General features: G+C 47.6%; 1 protein-coding gene across 1 annotated transcript in view; it reads right to left on the reverse strand.

Moving 5' to 3' along the window:
- tns1b (tensin 1b) overlaps positions 1 to 15,316 on the reverse strand; it is a gene marked incomplete at its 5' end in the record, with an annotated part of 180,343 nt that overhangs the window by 38,311 nt on the left and 126,716 nt on the right. The window contains 2 exons of the mRNA XM_084311394.1: positions 6,335 to 6,473; positions 7,334 to 7,518. Of these exons, the coding sequence (XP_084167520.1) occupies positions 6,335 to 6,473; positions 7,334 to 7,518 (324 nt within the window). The remainder of the gene's footprint in view (positions 1 to 6,334; positions 6,474 to 7,333; positions 7,519 to 15,316) is intronic.

A 15,316-nucleotide genomic window follows, 5' to 3' on the forward strand; every position in this document is an offset into this window, starting at 1 on the left:
TTACACCCCTAATACACACACATAAGCCACAAACTCCACCCTCTTTACTTGATCCTCCAATAACAACTGAGGATTTTCCTCGAGCACCGGTTGTGATTGGAAGCTCAATAAAAGAGGGCGGAGCTTGATATAGGTAAATTACCACTGAAATGTATTGGAAGGAGGGGTCACAGTTTACCCACCTCCTCACCTGCCACTACATAGCATGTCTTCAATATGTTGGCAAGTAACTATATACAAACAAATACATGGGTGAGTTCAGAAATGGCACATCCTTTTAAGAGACTGTAGGCAATTGCAAGCTATAAAAGAAACACCATTAAGCATTTTCCAGATAGTAGTTTCCAAATCTTTTATTTAAAGGAACACAGCAACATTATGGGAAATGCGCTTACCGTCTTCTATGGACCACTAGCCTAGTTTAAAACTCCGGGAGAGGTCAACAGCTAGACTAGTGGTCCGTATATGCTTCTATTAATTTGTGCTAAGCTAGGCTAACTTGCAGCTGAATAGCTTTTTACTGAATGCACAGAGAGGAAATTACTAGTATTTATCTTCTTGACTCTGGAGAAGACGGTAAGCTATGGTGTGTTCCTTTAACACTCTCACTTGAAAACGTTAGTGTGTCTGCTAATAAATACAGGTGTTGAGCTGTCAAGACCGAACAGAAATAAATGTGACAAAGTGACACATCAACACAAGGTGACACAAACCAGACACAGGGCCATGTGGGAGGGGTGTGCCAATGCATCATGCTCAGATGGGAGGGGCAAAACATGCATGTGACCAATCACAACGTGACACTGTCCCACTCTGCCCTGGGTAGAATGAATAGTTGTGTCAAGTATACAGAACTATCTGTATGTCCAAGTAAACATTGGATCAAATTATACCTGGCGTTGTAGATCAAATGATAACCACTTGGAATCAAATTACTTGAATTAAAAACGGTGGCCCTAACTCTGACCACTTTAACCAGAAGCAAAAGATTTGAAGTGGACAGTGACATCACATGAGTCAGATATGGTGGACATACAACATACACAAATAATTAGAATTCCAACAATCTGGCCAATCAGATTTCTACTAAGCAGGTTAAACACGCCACTGTGCAAAGCATGGTACTTCTAGCTCTGGGCTCCCATGATGTCACTGTCTTTACTTCTAGGTTTGCCCACTAGCGCCAACAAAAAGAATCACCCCAAAAAAAAGAATACACAGATTTTACAGATGATTGTTTTTTTTTTATCCACTTTTTCTCCCATTTTCAATTTTTTCTCCCATCCCAATTTCGTATCATCCAATTCAACCCTCCCCTGTCTCGAACGCTGTTTCTTGCCTCCCACAAGCCGGCTGCAATGTGGACTAAGTCATACATAGCACGAGTCCCCTCCGATACTCGAGGTAACAGCAGTCGCATTTTTTCACCTGCGCGGCACGATCTTTCAGCGTCAGGGGTCTGCGCTTTGGAGGGGCGCCACCCCCATCGCTTCCTGATTCTACTGCGCAGGCGCACCAACCGACCTGTAGGAGTCGCTGTCCACAACGCCCGATCCCCACCCATCAGTTTCCCACCCCCTAATACTGCCAATGTGTATTAGTACGGACGACCAGCTAAACTGAAAGCAATGTGGAGCGCTGGGCTCGAACAGGCGAACCCAGCGTCTCCAGTATTCGTGGTGAGCGCCTTGCCCACTGCACCACGTAGCCGCCCTTACTTGGATGATTGTTAAAAGAAAATGAAAACAGGACAATGAATAGCTAGACAAATAAGGCTTCTGGGGTGAGTAGGGGAGGATATGGTGCATGGTGCAAAACTGACTTCACACACAGATGACGGCCACTTGGAGAGCAGCAGCCCGCTAAGACAGTAATCCTTTTTAAACTGCAACAAACGTACGCATGTGTCTGCGTGTGTGTCTACAGTATGTGTCAGGTTTTGCGTATATGTGGGCCTGTGTGTGTTCGGATAAGTCATGTCGCGGCTCAGTGGGTAAAGTGAGGCACCATGGCCCCCAGGGTTCAGAGGTTCCCTTCTCGCTGAGGCTAAACCGCGTTGAAAGTGTATGCGTTCATAGTACGTGTGAGGTGAACATACGGCATCCACAGAATGGCATTACGTCTGTGTTGCGGGTGCTGCTCTCCTGTGACTCTCATGCGGACTGAAGCGGTGCAGGGCTGTGAGATGCGGGGCATCACTCAGGGATCGTTAAAGCCAGGGTAGGGGGGGGGGGGGGGGGGTGGGACACGGCTGACTCCGCGGGGACAGTGGAACTCCTTTTCACAGAGACGTGCATCCTTCCACTTACCAAAGAATCCATAGCAATTCTTTGTTTGACCGAACCTAAACACCCTTCAGTTTAGGAGTGAGGTGCGTTGGATGTCGGGGGTGGGGGGGTAGGGGGGTAGGAGGGGTAGGAGGGCTAGGGTTGACATTTTAGCACCGAGTTCAGATGGGACTGTGGTGATACGAAGTGAAACTCTGGTGTCATAAGAACTAGTTGACCATGCGCCTTCGCCCACGTGCTGGTGGTCATCGGGAAGGGACTGAACTGGTCACAGACCTTGCGGGCAACTGTTAACTACCTTGTGTGAGCTCAGCTAAGAGAAATCCCACGTTGTCTCCTGCTCTTTACTAGGATTTCACAGTCTCACAAGAGCTTAAAACACATACAACGACAGTAGTCTCCAGTTCAAATGCATGTTGGTGTAGTAACATGATGGTGCCACCAGATGGTTCTACTACTGGGTGTCGTTTGTACCAACGACCACCACAAATTGCAATTGAAACAGCTGTCCTGTCGTAATTAGCATGGTTAAGGACTGAACGGTCACTACAATAGGTTTGAGGTGTGCGCTTCAATCTGGAGACTACTGTATGCATAGGCCACAACGTTATTTCAAACCTTCAGAAAAAGAACCACATATGTGCGTTATAGTTTCAGATATCAATATCTAAAGACTAGAGGTTGTGTTCTTTCGGGTGATGTAGAGCATTCACCCTCCATGTGGTATTCATTGACTATATAATTGCAAGTTTGTTGGCTGCTAGGATCATTTCACAATGTGTGCTTATAGAGTTCTCAGTCTGGCAGCTCCATTCCATAATCTCTATCTAAATGTTGTTAGACATGTCTGGACTGGAGAGAGATCCTGTATCAGTGTAATAAACGTCCCCTTCTCACCATTAGTACTGGAATATGGAAGTGCTCAGTGTCGATATACGTAATGTTCCAACTTTGGGGGAAACAGGAGGGGGTGGGGAGGTAACTCCATTAAGTGGGTGTTAAAAATACCTCAGGGTGTTTTTATGAGTGTGTTTTACGGGTGTGCTCTCAGGAGAGAGATGGGCAAAGGGGAAGGATGAAGTAATTGGCAGAGTTGGCAATTGACACGTTACCTATTACACAGCTCTGCTTTTAAAGTGAGGAGTGCAGGGTGAGGGAGTTAGACAGAGAGTGGGCGAGAGGGGTACGAGTCTGTCTAGTAGTGTGGTAGCTTCCAACTCTGTGGACTGCTTGTTGACAGACAAACCAATGTCTGTCCGTCCGTCCGTCCGTCCGTCCGTCTGTCTGTCTGTCTGTCTGTCTGTCTGTCTGTCTGTCTGTCTGTCTGTCTGTCTGTCTGTCTGTCTGTCTGTCTGTCTGTCTGTCTGTCTGTCTGTCTGTCTGTCTGTCTGTCTGTCTGACTATCCATCTGTCTATCTGTCTGTTTGTCTGTCTGTCTTTGCCCTTCTATGAGCCCACTGGCTGGTGACTACAGGCATTCTTGGAAGTCAGGAGAGAAGGTGGGATTCAGCCTTCATGGGACATGACCACTCAGGCTTTTTGACAAGCCGACACAATGGCAGCAGACAATGGACCATCACAGCTTCCCACTTGTATACATCTGTTCTACTACTACAAGTGTTCAAGACTGTCCAGTGCGTTGGAAATGAGGCCCATTGACAATTTCAGTGAAAGTGCAATGATGTAGCGGGCCGTCACTCTACAGTCTGTAGGGAAAGAGAGTCATCTGGAAACTAGGTGTTAGGTTTTCCGGGTGCCCATTCTGTGGCACAACATCTGAAACGTCTTCCAAGATGTTATATATTTTTGTCAACGTGTTTTTGAAGGGCAGGGTTTGAAGAAAGAAAGAAGAAAAATTAAAGCCATGTTCATATTGAATGTCACATTATCACTGTAAGCAAAACCCTAACCTCTCAATACCATCTATGTTTGAAGCAGAAGTTACACTTGACCACAGACCTCAGATATGATTATTCAGTAACACTTTACTTAAAGCATAGGCCTCCATGGAATACTATAATGGAATACAAGGTCTTATAATACACATTAGAAGTTTTTACAACATCAGAATGTCTCCTCATGAAGCATATTAGAAACCACTACATTAAAGTAGTACTATGAGCTATTATGACAACCACACATACTGAGTTAGAAGTCACTATGAATATTCTTGTAATGTATCATATAATAAGGACCGTTTATTTGTGGAAACACCTGCTCTTTCCATGAACTATAGGCTGCAGGTGAATGCAGGTGAAAGCTATGATGTCATATGCAGCCATGATGTAGATTAAAGGGAGAAGACCAGGATGTCGAAGGAGGATTTTTAACCCTTTAGATATTGGTTGTGCAAAAGGGGGGTGAACATATATCCAAAAGGTGTTCCTGATGTATGATATATCTCTACTGTCTAGGATCGCCTAATCCATATTGTGAACATGAACAACTCTCTCCACGAACCAGAAACTACTAAGAGTAGCAAGACCTGAGCCTCTGAGCTGAGCTGCTCTACAGAGAACGAGTTTGGAAAGAGAAGTGACCATTATACCACCTATAGGGACATTTCTGGGGATAAGTGTACATTGTTTTTAAACCACCTATAGGGGACATTTCTGGGGATAAGTGTACATTGTTTTTAAACCACCTATAGCAGGGGTGTCAAACTCATTTTCACAGAGGGCCACATCAGTATTATGGTTGCCCTCAAAGGGCCAAAGACCGTATAAATGTTAATGTAATGTAAAATAAATGTAGCTACTCATTTACATATTGTTAAACATGTTGTTTCTGTATTTATTACTTATTCAAGTTATACATATTGCATATGCATTTGCATAGATGTAAAAATATATGTTAGCTTGTTATTTTAACAAATACTTTTAGTTTATCAGAACCCCATATTACTCCATCAATCAATGATCAAACCATTCAAGTAAATAACAAAGAAGAATATCATCAAATACAAGCTATGACATTAAGTTTGTTCAAAACCTTTTTGTCACAGTCAAGAGGGGCAGAACTAACAACTGTGAGCTGCAAAGAACATGTGGGACAGATGTAGCAGATGTTACAAAAACAAATGGCTGCACACAACCTTGCAGAGGCCATACATCCAACTAATGGAAGATAGTTTAATTAACTTTAATTAACAGATTGCAGAATGGTACAGTACAGTACAGCTCAATACACACAATTGTTAAGGGGATGCAGACCAGAGAAATACTTTCGACTTGTTTACATCAGGGTCCCCCATTTTCAATTCGTAAAAGAAATTGCTATTATGTGTCTGCATGAACACACAACTGTAACTGTACTAAAAAATAACAAAATAAGGGTTGTCTCAGTTCACAACTATATTGGTCAAGTTTTGGGTGGGACTTGTTTGCGTCCCTACAGCTTCTTATTCAATTGAGCGAGATGCTCGGTTATGTCACACAGCCAGTTTGCATCCGACAGTTCAGACAATATTTCTTCAACCCTTTGTTACCTATTCCGCCTGGATCTTTTTTGTATTTTGGGCTGTAAAATTGTCAAAGAATGTCTGAGGAGTAAGTGCTTTTGGCTTTTTTCCTTTGTTACTTCATCAATACCTCAGATGTTCAACATACATGTACAGTATGTGTAAGAATGTGTAATAACTAAGGCTGTCAAAGTTAAAGCTTTATTAACGCATTAACCCACAATTCTTTTAACGCCGCTATTTTTTAACCCCCCAAGATTAATGTTTAAAAAAATACAAAAATAAATAATTTTTATTTTATTTTTTACCAGAGCTCTTGGGGGCCACATCAAATGACGTGGCGGGGCCACATTTGGCCCGCGGGCCATGAGTTTGACACCTATGACCTATAGGGACATTTCTGGGGATAAGTGTACATTGTTTTGGGGTCAGTGTGCTTTCAGCAAAGTGTTACTAAATCTGCACCACCTCCAAAAAAAAACTATACAACAGAGATCTGTGATGAAACCTTATTATAATCTTTTTTAATCTTCTATCTATGCCTGAGCTCCACGGCGCCCTCTGTCAGCCGGTAGGGGGAACTTACACAGGTTGAAGTAAGGGGTTTGCGGCGAGACAGGAAATGCAGGGGTTTGGGGAAACACCTCACCACCAACAAAGGGCGTCGGACTGATGGGCCCTCCCTCCATCTCCTCGAAGGCCTCCCTGTAGCTGTGCATGTGTCTCTGGAGAAGAGGTGGGGCAAATGTACATGCACACAAAGGCGCGCACACACACACACGGTGCAAGCAAGCAAACATACAAGATACATGAAAAACACAAGCATACATACAAACATATACATATATACACAAGAAAAGACATACACAGAGGAATGCACACACGCGCACACACACACACACACACACACACACACACACACACACACACACACACACACACACACACACACACACACACACACACACACACACACACACACACACACACACACACACACACACACACACACACACACACACACACACACACACACACACACACACACACACACATTTGAAATGCTTTATTTGAATCCGGAGATCCAATCACACACTAGATAGAATTCAAATATTACAGAGGTTCAATATGCTTTTAGGACATAAAGTAGCCTAAACAGAGTAATACATACAGGACCTCTATTTGTGTCTTGCTGTGCCTGTATCTGAAGTCCTGTTGTTATTACAGTATGTGTCTCTAACAGGCTAATGTAGAACATTGTTAAGTCTTTCAGGTCTTTGTCACAAAGACAAAATCCTGTGCATTCTTTGTATTTGGCAAATTAAGTGTTTGTGATTCTGTTGTGACACCAGTATGACTAATCAAGTCGATGAGTATAGGGGCGTCCCGATCGACTGAATCGAGTAAACCTATTACACTTTTTTTTTTTATTCAAAATTACTGCACTAATGTTAAAAACACCTTTAGCTCAGTGTGTGTTCATGGGAGAAAGATACAATGTAAATTGTCTGGATTTGTTTGTATGAAAATCTATTGTTTAGATGCACTGATAGACATTAGTAGCAGCTCTAGATGAGTGTTCTACCTCCTTGGGCCGTCCCCCAGGGTTCATGATGGCTAAGGCATTCACAAACTCTGGTGAGACGCAGCGAATGGGGGAGCGGACTGGGGCCTCTCCGTCGGGGCCATTCTGGTACTGGCCTTCGCTGGCGGTACGATGACGAGGCCCGGCCGACGGCTCGTCCAATGAAATTCCGCGGGCTTGAACACCTGCAGGGACGACACGCGACACGTCACTATCTGATTCAGCAGAACAGCCATCAGTCATCTGCTCCTTTACCTCGTTGTGTCTTTCTACCAAACCCGTCTCCTTAGACGTCGATCGATCTGCTCATAACATTCTCACCGTGGCAAACATGTCATCAGGGTCATTATTATTGAAAGGCCATTCATGCCAATAAGCAATGCATGTACAGTATTATGCATCAAATCACACTGGTTAGTATGTATAGGTCTTATAGCTCTTAAACCCATCAAATGCACATACAACCCCAATATTTCATACACATACGGCATTAATAAAAGTTTCGCTTCTCATCAACCTCAGGCAAAGTAAAATATATTACACCCTGTTCAGCCCTTGGAGCATAGAGCTGTTTTTAGGTTGTCCTTGAACAGCACATACAGTACATTATCTGGACTTATATTATAAGGTAGGCTACATTTAGTACATAGTGTAGAACTGTATGCTAGTTATCTGGCTGATGTGTCAACATGGCTTTGTTTGGGCGAACCTCAAAGAAGCCAATAATCTCATTTCATGGAGGCGATTTGGAGTGAGAAACAAATGGAACAAGAGCTGCCAGAAAAAAAAAGAAAAACAGGATTTGAGTAAGAGTTTTAAGCTAATATGTGTTAGCTTTGACTGGTGGGACTAGCCAAGCATGAAAGCACTGGCCAAAACTGGGCACTGACTGACAGTGTGAAACATTATCGCTGTTGCCCTCTTTTTGCTTTGGAACCAGGTGAAGGGCTGGGAGAGAAAGAAGAAAAGATACAAAAGAAGGGTTTTGGAGGGAGATTAAGCTAGTGGGAGAAATCTGATTCAATTGACTATGAAAATGGGGTAGTAAAGTACATAACAAACAAACAAGTTCCGTCACTGACATGGGTGAGTAAATATTAGTTGAAGCTTGGAATGGTAGTTTGATGGTAAATTCAGTTTTCCCATGGTACCAGCCATTGTATAAATAATTTACCATAGTTCTGCCACGGTAAAGGTCCAATGGTACCTGTAACTGAGGGGTACAATTCCCTGACTGTATTACTAGATATGATACTTACTACCACTACCTTTGTACTTAATATTCGGCCACCCAGTACACGGCATAAATATATTATGATGAACACTGTCACGTAGATGAAACGGATCCAACACAAATGTACGAATTAGAAATAGGTCTTTATTTCTACACAGCGATGGTGTGTAGAACAAGCACTTAATCAAATCAATCACATTTATGAATGGAATTAGTATGCACTTTTATGGCAAGAGTATTCGTCGGTATATCAATAGAGAATGTCCAATCTCTGAAGGCGCAGGTGGTACATATACGACCTGGAATAGTTTAAGGAATAACAGCAATGATACTTTAATGATTATATACTGGATACACTAGAGGGGGTTAATCTGGTCGCTTGTAAGCCGACAGGAGTAGGAAGGGGGGGGGGGGTAGAATCCGACTGCCTCATCCGGCCAAGGGTATCCCAGGTGAACCCACTGTAGTGCCGTTCAATGCGCCGGCGATCCTTGGACCACAGATGAAAGCAGGTGGACTCTTTGTGGGCCGGCGTCATCCGGTCCACGGAGGAGAGACGTGAAGCGACCTCGTCTTGCAGAGCGTCTCCTCACCTTGCGTCCTCTCCAGGGGGGGGGGTTCCAACACACGGCAGTGTCGGGGGTCTTTATCCATGGAATAATCAATGTGTACAAAGCATAATCCGTGCCTGGGAAGGCGGGCTGTCGTCGGTAGAATAATCCGGTATACAGGTCCACTCGCTCGTCGGCTCTGGGGCTCCTCGGGTGCAGCTTCACGTGGGGTCAACCACCCTGGGTAAGCAGCCAGTTCTCTGCCCGAAACGATGGGGTACTGACTACGGTAGTATTCTCACCGCACGAAGCACTATATATTAACAGACTATTATTAGCTTAATAGACTACGTCCAACTCGACGATATAGTGCCAAATATGACTATTCAAATATTAATATACACGATGTCTCAATACCGATGGTAGGCGAACTTGGCCTTACTCCCACACGTGGCGTCGCGGGGAGGCTTTACGTCTGTGACTCTATTGGAGGGTAAGAAACTGGACTGAAAAGAAAGTCCTACTTTAGTAGCGCAGTATATATACGCACTATGAACAAATAGTCCCATTAGTGGTGCGGTAGTCAGATTCCTACGCGGAACTAGGACTTGTTCGTACATGTGGAGCGGTACGTTTGAACTGGGTCTGAGGGGTATGGCAGCCTGGCACCAAGGTCTCGACCAATAGTAGAATGGAGACTATTATGGGATGTTCAGTAGGCTAGAATGGATATTCAATGCATATTGTACAAGGAATATACAAGGGATATCAGGGAATATTAGAGAATATACAAATACAATTAAATATATATATATAAATAAATATATATATTCGGTTTAATCTGGCCCTTCACAACAGCCACCCCCTGATTGGTCCCAGACCTAATCAGTTAAACAGAGACAGATTAATCGCGTTGTCTATCTACACATAAGGGTTTGCTGTAGGGGTCAGTCAACTTCACAAAGTCATAGGGTTGTAGGGTCATGGTCATCATCGATTGTGTCTGGGAGTCGAGGCAGTTCTATGAGCCTCGCCACGGGACGGGTGTAAGTGCGACCCTGGACGAGCACTTCAGCTGCTCGGACCTTGCCGTCGGCACCGGTGATCACTTTGCTTACGCGGCCGGCCGGCCACATAGCTCTGGGCAGTGATTGATCAATAATCATGACGACTGTTCCTTCTGTCAAATTGTCTCTCTCCTTTACCCACTTCTGGCGGGTCTGTAGAGACGGTAGGTAGTGCAGTAGGAAACGGTTCCAAAACTTGTCGGCTAATACTTGGCTGTACCTCCACATTCGTCGGCCGTTCGCTTCTTCAGGCCGGTACATTGTCTGGGGTAATGCAGGATCTAGCCGCCCCATCAGGAGTGTGTTGGGGGTAACTGGGTCGATATCCGCCACATCACTGGAGACATATCCGAGGGGCTTCGAGTTAAGTACTCCCTCAATCTCCGTGAGGACTGTCATTAGGACTTCTTCCGCCACAGTCTGGGCCCCAAGTACTGCGTACAGGGCTGTCTTTATGGAGCGCACTTCTCGTTCCCAAGTGCCACCGAAGTGGGGTGCGTTTGGGGGGTTGAATTGGAAATCAACCTGTGCTGGAGCGAGGTGGGTCTTAAGTTCTGGGCCCATAGCTTGGAAGCTCTCTCTCAGCTCTCTTTCGCCGCCTTTGAAGTTTGTCCCATGATCGGACAATAGGGTAGACGGTCTTCCTTTCCGTGATGTGAATCTACGGAAGGCCATAAGGAATGAGTCTGTGCTCATGGTCGGGAGAAGCTCGATGTGTATCGCTCTGGTGGTCATGCATTTGAATACAATACCCCACCGCTTCTCGGTTCCTCTTCCTTTCTTTATGTGCAGCGGGCCAAAGCAGTCCATACCCGTTGAGTGGAATGGCTTGTCACCGATTCGGAGGCGACATGGAGGAAGGTCAGCCATCCTTGGTATGCTGGGCTGCGCGCGCCACTTGCGGCAGTCTAGACATGTTCGCTGGAAGCGTCGTACCGCCTCTCTTCCTTGTAGGATCCAGTAACGACGTCTGATTTCCGCGAAGACTCTTTCTGCTCCTGCGTGATGTACATCCTCATCGTATTTCTTTATAATCAGCTCTGTGACCTTGTGTCGGCTGTTCAATACGATCGGGTATTTAATGTCATCCGGTAGATTGGGGGCTCTGCGTAGGCGACCACCCACTCTGATGAGGGTATGAGCGTCGCTCTCGGGGGCCAGATGAATTAATCTGCTGTCGGATGGGACGGGCTTTCCTCCCTGTAGACAGGCCAATTCATCGGGGAACGAGTCTCTCTGGGCTCACTGCAGTAGAAGCAATTCTGCTTCCTCGTAGTTAGCTGCTGACATATCAGCGGGGGACTTGCACTCCGGGTGGTACCGCAGGAATGTTCTTTGTTGTGCACTCTCTATGGACGTGCAATCGTCTATGTTAGGGTCGGTGGAGGCTACGGTGCTCAATCCACAGAACACAGACTTCTTATTTTCCACCTCCTCTGGACTTGCTTCCCTCGGGATAGGCATGGGCCACTGTCCTTCCGGGAGTCTTAGGAATGCGGGGCCGTCACTGTAGACATTGCGACGGGTGAGGTCATCCAGGGGCATCCCCCGGGTGATGACGTCAGCTGGGTTCTGTTTTGTATCAACGTAGCGCCACTCTGTTTCTCCGGTTAACTCTTCGGTTAAGTCTTGAATCTCGGTGACTCTGACTCCCACGAAGACTTTGTACTTGCATGAGTCCGAATTGATCCAGGCGAGTACCGTCGTGGAATCTGACCACAGGATTGTTCTAGACACCGGTATGGTGAGCTCACGTTGGATGAGCGTGGCTAGGTGCGCTCCGGCTAGGGCTGCGCAGAGCTCTAGACGTGGGATAGATTGTTGCTTGCGTGGGGCTATTCTCGAGCGGGCGAGGACAAATGCTGTGTAGATCTCTCCCCCCTTCTCTTGGGCCCGTAAGTAGGCTACTGATCCGTATGCGACCTCTGAGGCGTCACTGAAGACGTGTAAGTCCATTTTACATGTCTCTGGCCTCACCGTGGGTGGGAAGTAGCTTCGGCGCATATTAACGCCTGGGAGTGAGTGGAGCTCCATCTCCCACTCTCTCCAGGTGGATGCAAGGTGTGCGGGAATGGGGTCGTCCCAGCCCTGGTCCTTGTCCCACAATGCTCGTACAATCATTTTTGCCCTGGTGGTGTACGGTAGAATACATCCTAGCGGGTCATATTGTCGGGCGAGTGTTGTGTACACACTCCGTCTGGTGGTCGGCGCCGCCGCCGGCCTTCCCTGCTCCGTAGTCAGGGGCTTGTGTCTGTAGTGAAGCGAATCTGTTTTGAATCGCCACACCAATCCCAGGGTCATCTCCTGGGCTTCTCCCGGGATTGTAGCCATCCAGGTCTCGCTGCTGGCTGCCTTGTCCTCGGAGGAGAGGCTGCGCAGTACTTGCGGATCGCTGCTGGCCCACTGCCTGAGATCAAAGCCGCCTTTGATCAATGAGGCGCGGAGTTTAATCAGGAGAGCCTCGGCTTCTTCTTGGGTTGAAAGGCTTTGTAGACAGTTGTCTACGTAGAAGCTGTTCTTTACGCTGTGTCGGACCTCTTCGTCCGCTGCTGGGTCTTCTGCTACATGTTTCTGTAGTGCAAATGTAGCACAGCAGGGGCTGCACGTCGTTCCGAAGGGGAGGACTTCCCATTGGTAGATGGCTGGGTGCTCATCTCCTGGCTTCTCTCTCCATAGGAACCGTAACAGGGGCTTGTCCGCCTCTACTAATCTCACCTGCAGGAACATTCCTTTAATGTCCCCGCTGATGGCCACCTTTTCCTGGCGGAAGCGGAGTAGAACGCCGAGTAGGGAGGGGCCGAGTGTGGGACCGGGCAGTAACTCTTTATTCAGATTTTGGGATCCGATCTGGTAGCTGCAGTTAAATACTATGCGGTCTTTACCGTTGTGATGGACCTTGTGGTGGGGCACGTACCACGATTCAGTGGTCTGGTCAGCCTCTTTAATGTCCATCTTTGTGACGTGTCCCGCTGTGATGAGCTTCTCAATCTCAGCGCGGTATACACTCTCTTGGGCGGGGTTCTTGGCTAAGCGCCGCTCCGTGTTCAGCAGGTACCGTTCTGTGGCGTCTGTCTTGGCGTGGAAAGTAGGCATTCCTTCTCGCCGCAGGAGTGGCGTGGCGTATCTCAACACGCCGTTGACCGGGACTCTCTTGGTCCCTGTCTCGAGGAGGTGAATGGCGTAAATGTCATCTTTAGAGCGAATGTCTTTCTTTCCGTTCTTAAAGGGCATTTGTTCCAAGGTCCATAACCGCTCTACGTGTTGCAGGAGTGCGGTTTCTCCCTTTGTGACTCGGGAGTGGAGACATCTAGTGGCTGTACTTCGGTTGAGAGATTTGGCGAGCGGGCCTTGGAGAGTCCATCCCAAACGGGTCTCGACTGCTGCAGGACAGCCTCGGGGTCCGGTATGAACCCGGTCTATCGGGACAATGAGGTCTGCATGGTCGGAGCCTATCAACAGGGTCGGCATAGCATTGTCTATGAGCGGGATCGGTAACTTGCGCAGATGTACATATTTCTCCATCAGCTTGGCGACGGGGTATGTGTACCGCGACAGTCCTATTTCTTGGCTGGTGAAAGCGTCTGTAATCTGGTACCGTCGCTCAGGCTGGCCGCTTGCTGCGATAGAGAATGAGACATTCTCGCCCTTTATCGTCTTCAAATCTCGTCTTATTGTCCGAATTGTCATTTGGGTTTCGCTTCCCCGCAGCCCTAGCTGGGCCGCAGCGGAGGCGAGCAGCAGGGTCTTCTCTGACCCGTCATCGAGGACGGCATAAGTGTCCAGGACTTTATTCTGGTAGCTTAGTGTCACACGCACTACTTTTAGGAGTACTCGGGCTCCACTGCTGCTGGCGGGATCGATGTACATGACGCTCGCTTTGCGGCTGGATGGTGCGGGTGAAGGGCGCCGTCTGTTACTGTCGTGAAGTATGTCCAGATGGGCTCCATCGCACTTGGTGCACCTTTTCTTTAAGCGGCATTCGGCTGCCATGTGTGAGCGCGCACAGCGAAAACAGCGCTTGTTGGACTTTATCCATTGACTTGCTTCCTCCGCGTTCAGCTTGGGGAAGGAGTCACATTGCGCTAGCCAGTGTTCTTTCTCACAGTAGGGGCACACTATCTTCCACTTCTCCGTTCTGGAGGGGGTACTGTGGCTCCTGCTGCTCGGTACTGACTCCGATTGGTGCATCACAGTCACCGATCTTCTTCCATCATTTAGTCGTCTGGTTCCTTCTCTGGAGCCAGGGGTGCTCCGTCCGAATGTATCTAGCCGTAGGCTGCTGACTTCTCTCGCCAGGAAGTCTGCTAGATCGAGGAGGTTCGGTTCGGGGCCATTCGGGTCTCTGTGGTCCCTCTGCCGCCTAAAGCGCTCCTGACGAGCGGGCGGCAGCTTCTCCAGAATCCTTTCCACATTTGAGTTGGCGTAAAGTTCATGCCTCCCCTTCTCTCTTTGCGCTCCCAACATCCCTACCAGGGACTGCACTCTGATGGACAGGTCGTCCAGTGCTCGATTGTCTATTGCTGGGGGTAAGCGGTCAATGTGTCGGATCTCCTGGATCACGTAATCCCATATGCGCCCATACCTCTGGTCCAATGCTACCAGCGCTGCTGTGTATGGGGTGGTGGAAGTCGCGTAGGCGAGCGCTATATTATGTGCGCGGGGCACCTTTAAGTGCTTCAGTAGGATGGCGTATTTGTGGCGTTCATCCAATACATCCACCAACATGGTCTCCAGACACATGCAGAGTTCTGTATACTGGGCCCGGTTCTCTTGGGTGAAGTCGGGTACCATAGGCGTGCCAATGTATGACGCTGACTGTGGATACATCGGCGAGCGTTGGGGGAGAGGCCTCCTAGGCGAGTCTCCTCCCGCTCCTTGGTATGGGCTGGTACCGGCAGTGTACCATGGCCCGCTTGTCCAGGTGCTGTTCCTCGGTGCGGGTCGTGCGTCGTGCTCACCCGTGTATAGAGTCGGGGGTCTGTAGCGCAGCTCCGCGGGAGTATAGCCTGGGCTGTACCGGACCTCCTGGTCCGGTAGAGTACTGTGCTGTCTTCGGGCGTGGTTCTCCTCCTCTTCCTCTTCGTCTTCAGTTAGGTCATCCAGTGCTTGTAGTCTCTGGTTTAGCCTCTCC

The sequence above is a fragment of the Notolepis coatsorum genome (assembly GCF_963971535.1).
Source record: "Notolepis coatsorum genome assembly, chromosome: 3".
Classification (NCBI taxonomy): domain Eukaryota; kingdom Metazoa; phylum Chordata; class Actinopteri; order Aulopiformes; family Paralepididae; genus Notolepis; species Notolepis coatsorum.